The 12,325-nt window shown below is 47.2% G+C and overlaps 1 protein-coding gene across 7 annotated transcripts in view; it reads right to left on the bottom strand.

Moving 5' to 3' along the window:
• Positions 1-3,113: 3,113 nt before the first annotated feature.
• Ica1 (islet cell autoantigen 1) overlaps positions 3,114-12,325 on the bottom strand; it is a 149,396-nt gene continuing 140,184 nt past the window's right edge. For 4 of the 7 annotated variants that reach the window (XM_059257373.1, XM_059257371.1, XM_059257374.1 and 1 more), the window contains exons 14-15: positions 5,471-5,557; positions 3,114-3,382 (exon numbers count right to left, since the gene is read on the bottom strand). In XM_059257373.1, the coding sequence (XP_059113356.1) occupies positions 3,261-3,382; positions 5,471-5,557 (209 nt within the window). In that variant the 3' untranslated portion in view covers positions 3,114-3,260. The other 3 variants (XM_059257377.1, XM_059257376.1, XM_059257375.1) reach the window with 2 other exon arrangements.

Genomic DNA, 12,325 nt, shown 5'->3' on the forward strand with positions numbered 1-12,325 from the left:
CAGAGGGCGGGGAAGCTGCCTCCAATCAAAGCAGGAAGCAGAGGATTAACTGTGTCCTTTGTGGGGGACACTAGTTGATCACAAAGCCAGGTGCGGCTCCGATATATTGGCAAAATCAAACAGTGTTAGTATTTAGTCATGAGCCCTTGCCAGAGACTCTGGGCTCTGGGGTGGGGTCTTGGTGCAGCATCTCCTAAAAGGGGAACTCAAGCTGACTCCAGGAGTGGGCAGAAGGCAAAAAGGGCTTGGTAGGTGTCATCTGGTAGGGGCGGGGCCTCACAAAGTACTTTCAGGGCCCTCAGCCCTGGCCCCAAACCAGTTATAAAAATTGGCTAAAGCATAATGGATTTGCCTCTCCTTCACACCCAGGGGTGCTAGCTTCAAGCGGAACAGTTTTCTCGAGCGAAAACTTCCAGCAACCAACCAAAAAAAAAAAGTCCTGGCTCTTTCTAAATCAGTGATTTCTAATTCTGAGGCTGATGGGTGCTTTTCTCACTCACCCAGAACTCAAAATCAACTTGACATTTCTAAAATTACAATTGGAGGGGAATGAATCTGTAAAGCGAATCCAGAGCCAGGGCTGGTGTCAGTTGGGAAAAGAAGGCAGGCATAAAGAGAATCATTCCCAGCCCCTCCTTCCAGTGTGTGTTTCTTTATCTGTTCGCTGGGGGAAGGGGAGGGGGACCAGGGTCATACTGAAACCACCAGAAACAGCAGGAAAACCAAGGGAAGCCCGATGAAGAGGCTTCCTATCTTTGTCTCAAGCTCCAGGGTAACTGTGGCTCAGGCTGGCTGCCCGATGTGAGATGGAAACGGAGAAGCGAGACTGTGGGCCAACAGGGTATAGACACATTGTCTTCTTCATGTCAGGAACAGGTTTAGGGAGGCTCGGGGTGGGTCCCAGAGGAAGTGCCTCGGCCAGGCGGTGCACAGGCCACCGACAAGGCCACCGAGCAGCAGCTGCTTCTCCTTGAACAGGAGCCGTGGTCGAGGGGCTTTGTGTGAGCAGGATCAAAACACGCCTCTCCAAAGGGATCAAGAGGCTGCCCAAGTGGATTGCAGATGGGAAAGGAGACGGAGTCTTTTTCTTTTCTTTCCTTTGCACAAAGAAATAGAAAGAAAACTCAGGGAGAAAATGCTGCTATGAGCAACCCTTTCCTTTTCCTGGTGGCGCAGCTTATCCAGCTACCATGATCCTCTTTCCTCTACTCACTGATCAGTTTTAAAATGCAGCCTCCTACTGTTTAGAGGAACCCATTCAAAACAGAAGAAGGCCACCTCCCTTGCCCTCCCACTGCCTGGATGGAGCAGACAGGCCCTCCAGATTCAGCTCCTCACGGGGACTTCGGGGGGTGTTTCATAGCTGCAAACAAAGGTGGCCCAGGGTGAAACTAGGACCCTTAGTCCTCACTCCACACGGGACAACTTGATCTGGTAATCACAGATCCATTGCTCCCAAGGCGACTCTAGGGCTCCGGCTGCTTGGAGGCAGATTTTGAATAGGGTCTTGATCTCTAGGATGGCAGCATCTAATGGCATGTGCCTAAAGCACAGACCTGGCCAGGCTCGGTTGGGCACCATCCTGGCCTGGCTAAAGGAGAGAGGCAGAGGTAGGGCAGGAGGCAGACTTGCAGGGAGACAGTAGGGCTCAGTCCTTGGCTTATTGAAGGTGCATCTAGAGGTATTCCAGTGATGGAGGTGAGCTGTCAGGAAGCTCTTGAGGACTGGGAAGAGTTGTCATGGTGTCCCACATAGCAAACAGGCCCTGAGATGGTGGATTAGGGAGATGGCACCACGCCAATGTTTAGAGGAGTATGAGGTGGGGTTCTGATTTTGTTTCTTGACAACTTCAAAGTATATTAACGCAGAGCTGAGAAATATGCTAGAGAAGATTCTAGTAATGTTACCCTGACAGCCTGCACAGGGCAGCAAAGCCAGAAACGAAACCTGAACTAAGGCCCCGCCTGGCTCCCAGACCGTTACCTTTCCTATCCCGAGAAGGCACCTCTAACAGTCTGTGTCTCCAGCCCTCAGAGTATTTTTTAGAGCTGTGGTCAAGCCCTTTGATGAGGTGCTCCTGTGTTTCTGAAAGTGGCCCAGAAAGCCTTCTCTGAGATGGGCAACAGGGCCTGGAAGAAGCCACTGGCCTGGCCTAGCACTGAGAACCTTTCTTCCCCTGGACCATCACTCATCCCACACAGGACCTTAAGTGCATTGCCATAGTGTACGTGAACTTCAGGGAATGTGTGGGACCCTGACACGGCAGGTAACCTGTGACCAGGGGGGTAAGTGCCAACTCTAGGGTTAGTGATACTCTATCAGTATCACTGAGCTGTTCATGTGCCCACACAGAAATCTGTCGTTACTGCTGTTTCCTGATCCTACAGAAATCCCGTGCAGCCCATATAACCTGGCTGTCTTATTTGGGGATGCCTGGGGTCTAGTCAATAGCTTCAGAACTGCCTGTGGGGCCCACCTGCCTCCTCTATCCCACCATCCACAGTGCCCCTCCTAGCACACAGCAGGGTCTCCAATAGAAGCCATGACTTGAACTTGTGTATCGAATGATGTTTTCGGTTTAATGTTTAAGTTTTGCTATTAAAGAAAACGCTACGAGCAGCTCCTGGAATACATGCTTTTGAATTCAGCTACGAAGACCATGAAAGGAGACATTAGGATGTTCATATATGCAGCATAGAAAGGGCACGGAGCGGAACGAAGCCCAACTCCTCTGCCAGTGTGGCACGTGGCCACAGTCAAGTGTGGTGGGCGTCTTTGTGTGTCTTTGGTTGTCTGGATGGATCTTCACCAGAGCTCAGTGAAAGGTGGTATGCAGAGCAGGATGAAGATCTTCCTGAAGCCCCTTCTGAGGGCGATGGGACACAAGTAAGCACAAAACATCGTCAGCCTCCCGGTGCCCCTGAGGACACATTGTGTGAGCCCACATTCAGGTGTGTAAGTTAGACTTGGATTGCACCATGGTGTACGGACACAGCAATGCTTCTGATGGGGTGTCTGCAAGAGCAAGCAGTGGCCTGCTGACTGCTCCTGCGTCCTCCGCCATCGTTCACTGCACACGGAGAACAGACAAACCAAGTGAGAGTAAAAATCTATACCGATAGAAACAGGGCCTTGACCCTCTCCTTTTATTAAAATGGCACGTAAATATTAAAACAGCATACTGAGCACGTCAGACTTCTGCAAGCCTTGGATGAGGTGCTGTGGAGTGGCCCGAGGGCTCCCTGTTGAAGGTTGCAGACTCATGCATTGAGCAATTCGTGTTCTTTATCGGTTTTCCCAACAGCATCAGGATTTGATAAGGGGTCGAGGTCAGCAAAGAGGCTGAACCAGGCAGTCAGGTCCGAGGCAGCCTTGGCAGGCTCTGGGGAAAGAAGAAGAAACATGAACAAAACTATCTTCTCAAGGACCACCCCTGCCATGCTGGGCTCAGGCAGCCCATGACTCTTGGCATCTAACAGTTAGGAAATTCCGTGACCCCTGACTGGCTGACACTCCTAAACTGTGGCCCGAGGGCCCATGAAGAAGGAGCTGTGTTCTAAGTTAACTAAGCACCACCTGTAGCCACAGCTCTGTGGGCTGCTCAACACCGTACACTCTTGTCTTTTCGCCTCAACCAGGAAACAGCATGGCTATTTCAGAAATCACACTGGATGGCTGAAGAAGCAAGGTGCTTTCCGGTGTCTGCTGGAGGGATCCCTTCAAGTCCCCTGGGTCAGGAGCAATCTGGTGTTTCCCTTTTCATCCTTCAAAGGCACAGGCCCAGAGGAGGTCATACCCATGCCCAGCCTCTCTGCCATTCCGGTCATTGCCTTTTCCACCTTTGCCTGGCAGAGACAAAAGGCCCTTGAGGTGCTTTTCCTTCCCTTTGCAGGCTTGAAATCCCTTCACCCCCTCACTGGAGCCCTTCACTCTACCGCGCCTTCACCAAAGCACCCGCCCTGACTTCCCAAATACCGTGGTTAGACAGCCGAAGTGTCTTCCAGATGAGGAGAGAATTTCCAAGAGTGTTTCATGCAAGTGATTTATAAACAAGCTGGGACTCTCCCATATAAATCATTCCATGTGAGCATCTACTTCACTGGCTCAGTAATCTGGGCTCCCCCGACCCCCTCTCCAACAGGTGGAGGTGTCAGAAGCATGAATAAATGTCTCTAATAGGGTGCCCTTCTAGCAGGGAGCAGCTAAGAATGTGCTTGCCATCTGGCTGGAAAGAGTCTCAAAACTGGCCTAGAGTGAAGGGACAGAATGGGATCAGAGTCACATAAACCATCTTTGATTCTTTAAAGTGACACTGAAGCTAGTTAATGAAGCACTTTATACTTTAGGTTCATCTCCTTATTTCTAATCATAATACACAATAGGTACATTATTCTGTAATGACAGAATCAATGTATGTATTAATTATGTCATCAGATTTGAGATATGACAAGTACACATAGGAACAGCTAGTAAAGGCAACACCAGAAGTCAGAATAGTTTTCTGAATAGGTTGTTACCGCAGGTAACCTTAATTGAATTCTATGTGGTTAGCCCTCACAACCCGTGGACTGGAGAGAATCACAACTCATCATGTTAGAGGTCATGTGAGGATAGTGTATGGGGCAAGACTGATCTAGACGGATTAGTTTATCTCAATTCTTGATAGAGAGTATCAAGATATCTTAAAGCTATCTCCAGTGAAAATATGCTACACACTTACTTCCCCTTTCTCCTGACCTCTTGCAAAGGTCTGAGAAGGTCCCCAGAGAGTGATCACAGCCTTGCAGTTAGAAGCTAAGGCAGGTGATTGCACTTGAAGGCAACCCTCAGATCCCCAGGTCTCCGCTAGGAGTAAAAACAGGTGCAAATTATTTGCACAGCACTTAAAAGAACACCACGGGAACACTTTCTGACGATAATGGGACAGACGTTTCCTCTAATGTCCTATGGTCAAAGGGAGAGGGGGGATGACCAAAGGAACAGAGATAGAGCTGGGAATACACATGAGATCTTCTGTCCAGCAGATGCTCACTTCAGGGGTCTGTCCCAAAAGAGAGCAGATCTCACAAACTTGAAAGGACCTCTTTTGACAGCTCAGATGCCCCACCCTTCCCGAGGCACTCTAACTCTATTCCTTATGTGGTGAACAATGGTATTTTTAAAGCCAGCAAACCACAGTGGTCTTTCCTGCTTTGCTATTTGCAGCTTATCATCTCAAGGATCACACAGAGATATACGTATTGGATGCCCCCTCATTAGAGGAGTCCGATGAGGGGAATGGTGACTGAGGGCAGTAAGCCAGGAAAAAAAGTCAGAATGTAATTTCTAGGATCATGCCTAACTCCTCATCCCGCAGCCCTGCACTTGAGCTCTGGGTGTGCAGATGCACACTAGTGAAGAAGTACAGGAGGAGTGAGAGGGCTGCTGGAAAGGAGGACAGCTGTCGTGGGAGAGGGGGAGACTGCTTTACCTTTCAGTGCAGCGCTGCTGTCATTTGAATTGCTTGTCTGTGGTGCTGGCCATGGAGTATGAGGACTGACATTGCTCTCTGACCAGCCTAATATTCAAAACCAAAGGACATTAGATCTAGCAGGAACCGTCACCCCACCCCGCCGGCTGCTGAGCATATATATGGTTCTAACCCGCGGTGGCTTCCAGCAAGAAGGCAGAGGATGATGTGACAAGATCTTTCTCTCATCTTCCTCAGACTGGGAAAACTCTGAGGGGACAGGAGAAGCAGTGGACCATATCCAACTGAAATACATGGGAAATCAAGGAAGACAGCGGACTTGGAAAAGCAACCAAGAAGTTGCTAGTATCAGAACACTGTTTTGCCTTTTTTGTTTTATGCCCATTTTCTTGTCGAGTATGGCGATTTCATCACCACACCAAAAACATCAGAAAACCAAGAATCATGGTTTCCTGTCACAAATAAGGAAGGCTTAAACTTGAACAAACATAGCAATAGAACTCGTAACCACACATCTCTACCAAGAGAGTAGTGTGCATCTATTTCCTGTACATTGACAAGTTGAATTAATACAGTTAAATAAAAAGCAGTGTCCATCCCAAATAGATGAGTGGGGAGAGCTTATGTGGGGTTAACTTTATGCCATACCTTACAATGTCATCTGGCTTGTGTAACTCAGCATTATACCCTTGTGCCCTGCCTGCAGGGTAGAGGCCTTCAGCACTCTTGCTTTAGGGAAGCAAGTCCCATTCTCCACAACATACACACACACACACACACACACACACACACACACGCACACGCAAACACACACACACACACACACACACACACACACACATATTTGAATCTCTGCTTTAGTTCTTTGTGTTCAAAGTATTATCTCTTGAAAGAGGTATGAAAGTTTTCCTTCTGAACACTCCAAAATACTTAACATAGGGCAGGTAGCTGTTTCCTGATTAAGCCCACATTAAAATGTTGACCTTCAAACGGCATCACTATGAGAATCATTATGCCTAAAACTCTTCCTCTTACTGAGATGGTCTTGCTTACAGTGTTTTGTATTTCTTTGTAAGGAATAATTTAGTCTCCAGCAAAGTCCTCAAGAGAGACTGTGTTTGGATTGCAGAGTTCAGATCAGTCAGGGAATACAGTTTCCAGCACAAGAGTATTACTCTTTATATGCTACAAAAATTACATGATGATTGAACACCATTTGTTTATCCTGCTATTATAATGTCCACACTTTCCAGTGGACTCAATTATATAATTATGCTATTTTTATTAGTTTGTTTTTGCCACATTCAGGAGTCATGAACCCTTGAAGCCATGGGTCATGTATTATTCATTTTTGTATCATTTAGGACACAGGCACACAGTGGGGGTTTGGATATATGATTCTTGAATTAAGACGAAGTATTTAAACCCCCCACCCTTTAAATGGCAAGACGCATACTCTTGGTGTGTTATCATAAGAGATGGCAACGATGTACTTGGCAGTCCATATGGCCTCATACTCACTAGCTAGATGTACTTCATTTTAGATGGGCAGTACACAGACTTTATAATGAAGACTGACAAGTAATGAAATAGATGGCCTGCGACCCATTGCCTTGGTATAAGACAATGGAGACCAGAAAGGGTTTTAAACACCATTGCTATTCATTGGAACGGTACTTAAACATACAGTCAGCATGATTCATATACAATCAGATGCTTCAGGTGTCATAGGAGCCTTCTGGGATGCTGGAATTCCAACTTCGCCATATGAATTTACGAGAAATCCTTGACCTGTTCTCTTACAGCTAGTGAATTTTATGGCATGTAAATTATACTCCAATAAAACAACTTTAAATGACCAGTATTTGGTGAGATCCAAGAATAACAAAACCTCCCCAGTTCCTAGAAAATTGGCCCTTAACCATTTTCCTTCTAGACCCAAATCACATAAAAAACAGTAAATGTGGAAAGTGAAAGTCGTGGGGCAAATGTGTGCCCAATAGCACCAGTTACAGGAAAGGCTGAGAGGAGGCAATGCTAACTTGGTAACAGTCCCCCTCTTCTCTGTAGTCCTTCATAGTCATCACACCCGCCCACCAGCAACCTGCGTCTCGTTCCCTCCAACCCTACAGCCTGTCTCCTGACACACATCACCTGTAAGCCAGTTAGAGATGCTTTCCCCACGCCATCTGTGAGCTGGTTAGAGGAGCTGACTGACTGAAATGGAATCCTTGAGGCCAATGTAAGTTTAGGGAACAGCGCCCTGGATGGCCTGTTGGCTGGTTGGATCAACATGTTTGTTAGGAGGTCAGCGGGGCCAGAGCATGGAGATGGGTGCTGTGGGATGGTCTGTATGTCAAATGTGTTGCTGATTGGTCAATAAATAAAACACTGATTGGCCAGTAGCCAGGCAGGAAGTATAGGCAGGACTAACAGAGAGGAGAATTGAGAGAACAGGAAGGCGGAGGGAGACACTGCCAGCCACCGCCATGACAAGCAACATGTGAAGATGCCGGTAAGCCACGAGCCATGTGGCAAGGTATAGATTAATGGAAATGGATTAATTTAAGATATAAGAACAGTTAACAAGAAGCCTGGCACGGCCATACAGTTTGTAAGCAATATAAGTCTCTGTGTTTACTTGGTTGGGTCTGAGCGGCTGCGGGATTGATGGGTGACAAAGATTTGTCCTGACTGTGGGCCAGGCAGGAAAACTCTAGCTACAGATGGGCCCATTTAGGAAGCAGAGGAGCCTACTTCAGGGCCTCATCTTCCTAGACAACCACAAGAAAGTTTGTAGCTTTAGGCTCTTGGATCTCATTGTGCTCTCTGAATGAGTTCACAGAGGTGCCACTTCCAGAGAGAACCTGAATCAAGTCGGGAGAAAACTGTGGGGAGAGTACAGGAGTCGATGCCTCCCTCACCCCCATGTGCCATTTGATAATGGGAACTCAACAAGAAAATGCTTCCTACCTCAAAACATGCATGGCATTCTTTTCCAAGAACAGCTATCAAGAACACTGGAGTAAAGAGGGGGATTCGGCTCACTGTGTTTTTTGTCGTATGAAACTGGGGTATGTTCCTCAAGGCAGCAGGAAGCACTCTACGGTAGAGCTTGCCTCCCTGTATGGAACATGCAACTTGAAAACTTACAAATGAATCTGTATTACTGTTTCATTTGAAAAGCACCAGCAAAATAAACTGCATTTTCTCTTTACCTAAAGACTTGTTTTAATTTTGTGTATGACTGTTTCTGTACGTGGGTATGTGCGAGTGAGTGTGGATGCTGTGGAGTCCAGAGGCATCAGATCCCCCTGAAACTGGAGTTGCAGGTGGTTTTGAGCTACTTAACATGGGTACTGGGAACCAAGCTTAGTCCCTTTGCAAGAGCAATACTACTCTTAGTGGCTAAACCATCTTTTCAGCACCCTAAATTGTATTTTCAAGCATACCACGTAAAGGGATGATGATGATGGTGGTGATGATGATGATGATGATGATGATGATGCAAGATTTCTTTATAAAGGAAAAAATGTATTTTCTTTCAGGGGATGCTGGGCAAATGCTGGGCATATGCTAGGCAAATGCTCTATCACTAAACTATACCCCCAGCCTACAAACGTCGTCCCACTGACTGGGGGTACCTCTGTGACCGGGTACTATTGGGTATTGCTCAGCTACAGTCAGAAGCTACACAAACAATGCTGAGACTCTACAAGGGGAGGCTTCTTCACAGCAGAGAACACACATGCAAGAGGAAGAACTTGAAGCCATCTCCTCTTTGGGAGCTGAGATGGTGTGATAGTGTTCCACAGCAATTTTAAAGACATACGTGCATCATGACTCCGCCTCCCCATGGTATGCACAATTAACAGCCAGTACATAGAGTCACACTCATGCCTTCACATCCATCTAGCAGCTTGACTATGGGTATGGGGGAGATAAAATGGCACCGATGTGATACCAGCTATTGAACAAATCTCTAAGGCAATTTCAACCTCCTTTATATAGCTCTGAAATTATTTAGGGGAAGGATGCTATGAGGGAGATTATGGATGGAACAACAACCAGATTTCAAATGTCTTGGCTTCTGTCAGGAAAAACTGCTATTGAGAGAGAACTTAGTGCTGCTAATATCCCAGCATTTGCCATCAACTGCTCCCTAGTCAGTGAGAGTTGGCAGAGGCATTTTAAACACATAGGTGTGGCCAGAAAGATGTCTCCCTACCTCCAGAGAAATTCTTTTAAGAGAGAGGTAGTGAAGAATGGAGACAGGAGGGAGCTCCAAGCTGAGGAACAAACAAGCTCTTCCAGCTCTGGGTTCCTTTGATATGTCAATGTGCTACCCATTTGCAGAAACACACAGAAAAACTTGCTAGAGCAGCCCTGCTCCCTTTGCGTACACATGGGGAAATAGCAGCGAGCCAGAACTAACATTGCCCAGCAAGAGGAGCAAGCAGAGCCAAAGCACATGGGCCAGAGAACACTTTGCTGTGAATGTCCCTCACCACTTAAAGCAAAAGGCCCAGGCAGTGTCGCTATCTCAGCCCGAGGGCCTCAGGGGCGGGGGATTGGCTATGAAGGACAAAATCGGAAAAGCACAGCAATGGTGGCCGTAAGCCCCTCAGGTACACTGCACACCTGCAAGGTGTTTGTAAGGCTCCTGTCTCACTGGACTGCAGCACAAGTGAACTGTGATCTTGTGGGTAAAACTAAGTAATAGCAAAGCTAGAGAGCAGGTTCTCAGTGGAGCTACGCTGAATTCACATTTTTGTATACCTCAGCATGTATGAGGATTACCTGCTAACGTGTTATCTAAAGGAGTTCACATCTTAGGCTTGTCACCTTTTGACCCAGCATCCTGTCATTTGCCAGGTGCTCTCTCTCTCTCTCTTATTGCTTGCCACCCACCCACCCATGCACCCATCCATCCTTCTAGCAAGCATCTTTTAAACATCCACTGAATTCTAGGCATTGAGCTATGATCTAAAATATGGTGAATAGCACAATTGTGGATCCTGTTTCTATGACAACCTGAGGAAGAGACAAATGAAATCAGTTTTTCCATAAGGTGAGGTAAGAGGGTGATTTAAGTACAGGGTGTAATGGAAGTGTGGAGCAGCAGGAGCTAATGTAGATTGCTGGGGTGTGGATGAACTGAGACTGAGGCTTTGGGGAAGTCAGCCAAGTATAGCACTATGCATGTGTAGGTGTGGATGGCATGCTCTGAGGAGAACGTGTGCCAAGGCCCCGTTGGTGGAAAGATCTGGGTGCACTAAAGCTCAGTACGACTGGAGTCCAGTGGATGAAGAGAAAATATAATTCACGGTATGGTGGTGCATGTCTGTAATCCCAGCACTGAGAGGCTGAGGCACAAGGATTACTAAGAGTTTGAGGGTAGCCTTGGCTACCTAATGAGTTCCAGGACAGTTTGGTCTATATCTCGGCACTACCATCTATAAAAGTGTACTGGTTCTTTGGCACAGTTGTCATTGAGTCATGCTAAGTAAAGGTGTGGGAGTTGTGGGCAGCCATGAAACTGGCGCTAGGTTCTAAAGGATCTTGTAAACCAAGCTGAGTATTTCGCCCTCACTACAGTGGTGGAAAGTGCAAGAACTTGGCAAGGCACATGACCTTCTGAGGCTCCTGGATTTCCTCATCTACAGAGTGGGTGGAGGAGTTGGTCTTGAAGGTTCCTTCTATATAGCACCAGAGGCATTTGAATCCTGCAGCTCTCCAAGTTCTACCTTCTTGTTGCTCAGCAGGCCCAGAAAGGTCGGCTGCCCCGATGGAGTTAACAATCCCACTGTCCCAAGCAGAGTGCCCACGCTGTGTTCATGCCATAAATACACCCGGCTCTCTTTTCCTTGACATTTTTCCATGAGTACTGGAAATGTTAGTTACCTGGCACCAGGCTAACCCAGGAGGGGAAAGAGATGAGCTCAGCCTGAGGTTTATTTTCGATAACCCAAACCTAAAGCCCACCCAGATGGTAACAGCATCTGAGAACTTGGCAAAACTGAAGACTACCCTGCAGGAACACAAGGCTCTGTGATTCTGTGACTCCAGGGAGAGCTTCAGCTCTGCTTCGCAGAATCCAAAGCTGAAAGATCTGCTGGAGCATTTATCTTGAGCAGCTGGTAATCTTTCCTGTATTGGAGTCTACTTTTAAATTCAATTTTTAACGTTGAAAAGGCTTCCAAACCTTCCTCAGTGTCTGCTTGGTCAGCACTCTCTGGCTGGCTTGCCTACTCATATTTCGAAGCCCTAGGAAGGCATAATTTTCTCATCATTTCATGGGTACAGGAAGTCCTAGCCACATGTGCTGGTTCATTTTTGTCAGCTTAATACAAAATAGTCACCTAGGAAGAGGGACCCTTAGCTGAGGAATTGCCACCATGAGAGTGACCTGTGGACATGCTTATGGGAATATTTTCTTGATTAATGGTTGAAGAGGGGAGGACTAGCCCACTGTGGGTGGTGCCACTCTGGGGCAGATGGTTCTGGGTTTTATAAGAGAGCAGGCTGATTTGGTCTACTGTGGGACTCCTAACAGTGGGAGCAGGGGCTGGCCCTAACGCTTTGGCTGGCTCTTGGGAACCTATTTACTCCTCACACTGGATTGTCTTGCCCAGCCTTAATACAAGGGGAGGTGCTTAGTCTTACGGCAATTTGATACGCCATGCTTTGTTGGTGCCCAGGGGAGGTCTGCTCCTTTCTAAACAGAAACAGAGGAGGACTGGATTGAGCCGAGCCAGAGAGACAGAATGGGAGGAGAAGGGAGGGGGAAATGCAGTTGGATGTAAAATAAATAAATTAGTTAAAAGAAAGAAAGGAAGGAAGGAGGGAGGGAAG

Source organism: Peromyscus eremicus, chromosome 3, assembly GCF_949786415.1.
Source record: "Peromyscus eremicus chromosome 3, PerEre_H2_v1, whole genome shotgun sequence".
NCBI classification, from domain to species: domain Eukaryota; kingdom Metazoa; phylum Chordata; class Mammalia; order Rodentia; family Cricetidae; genus Peromyscus; species Peromyscus eremicus.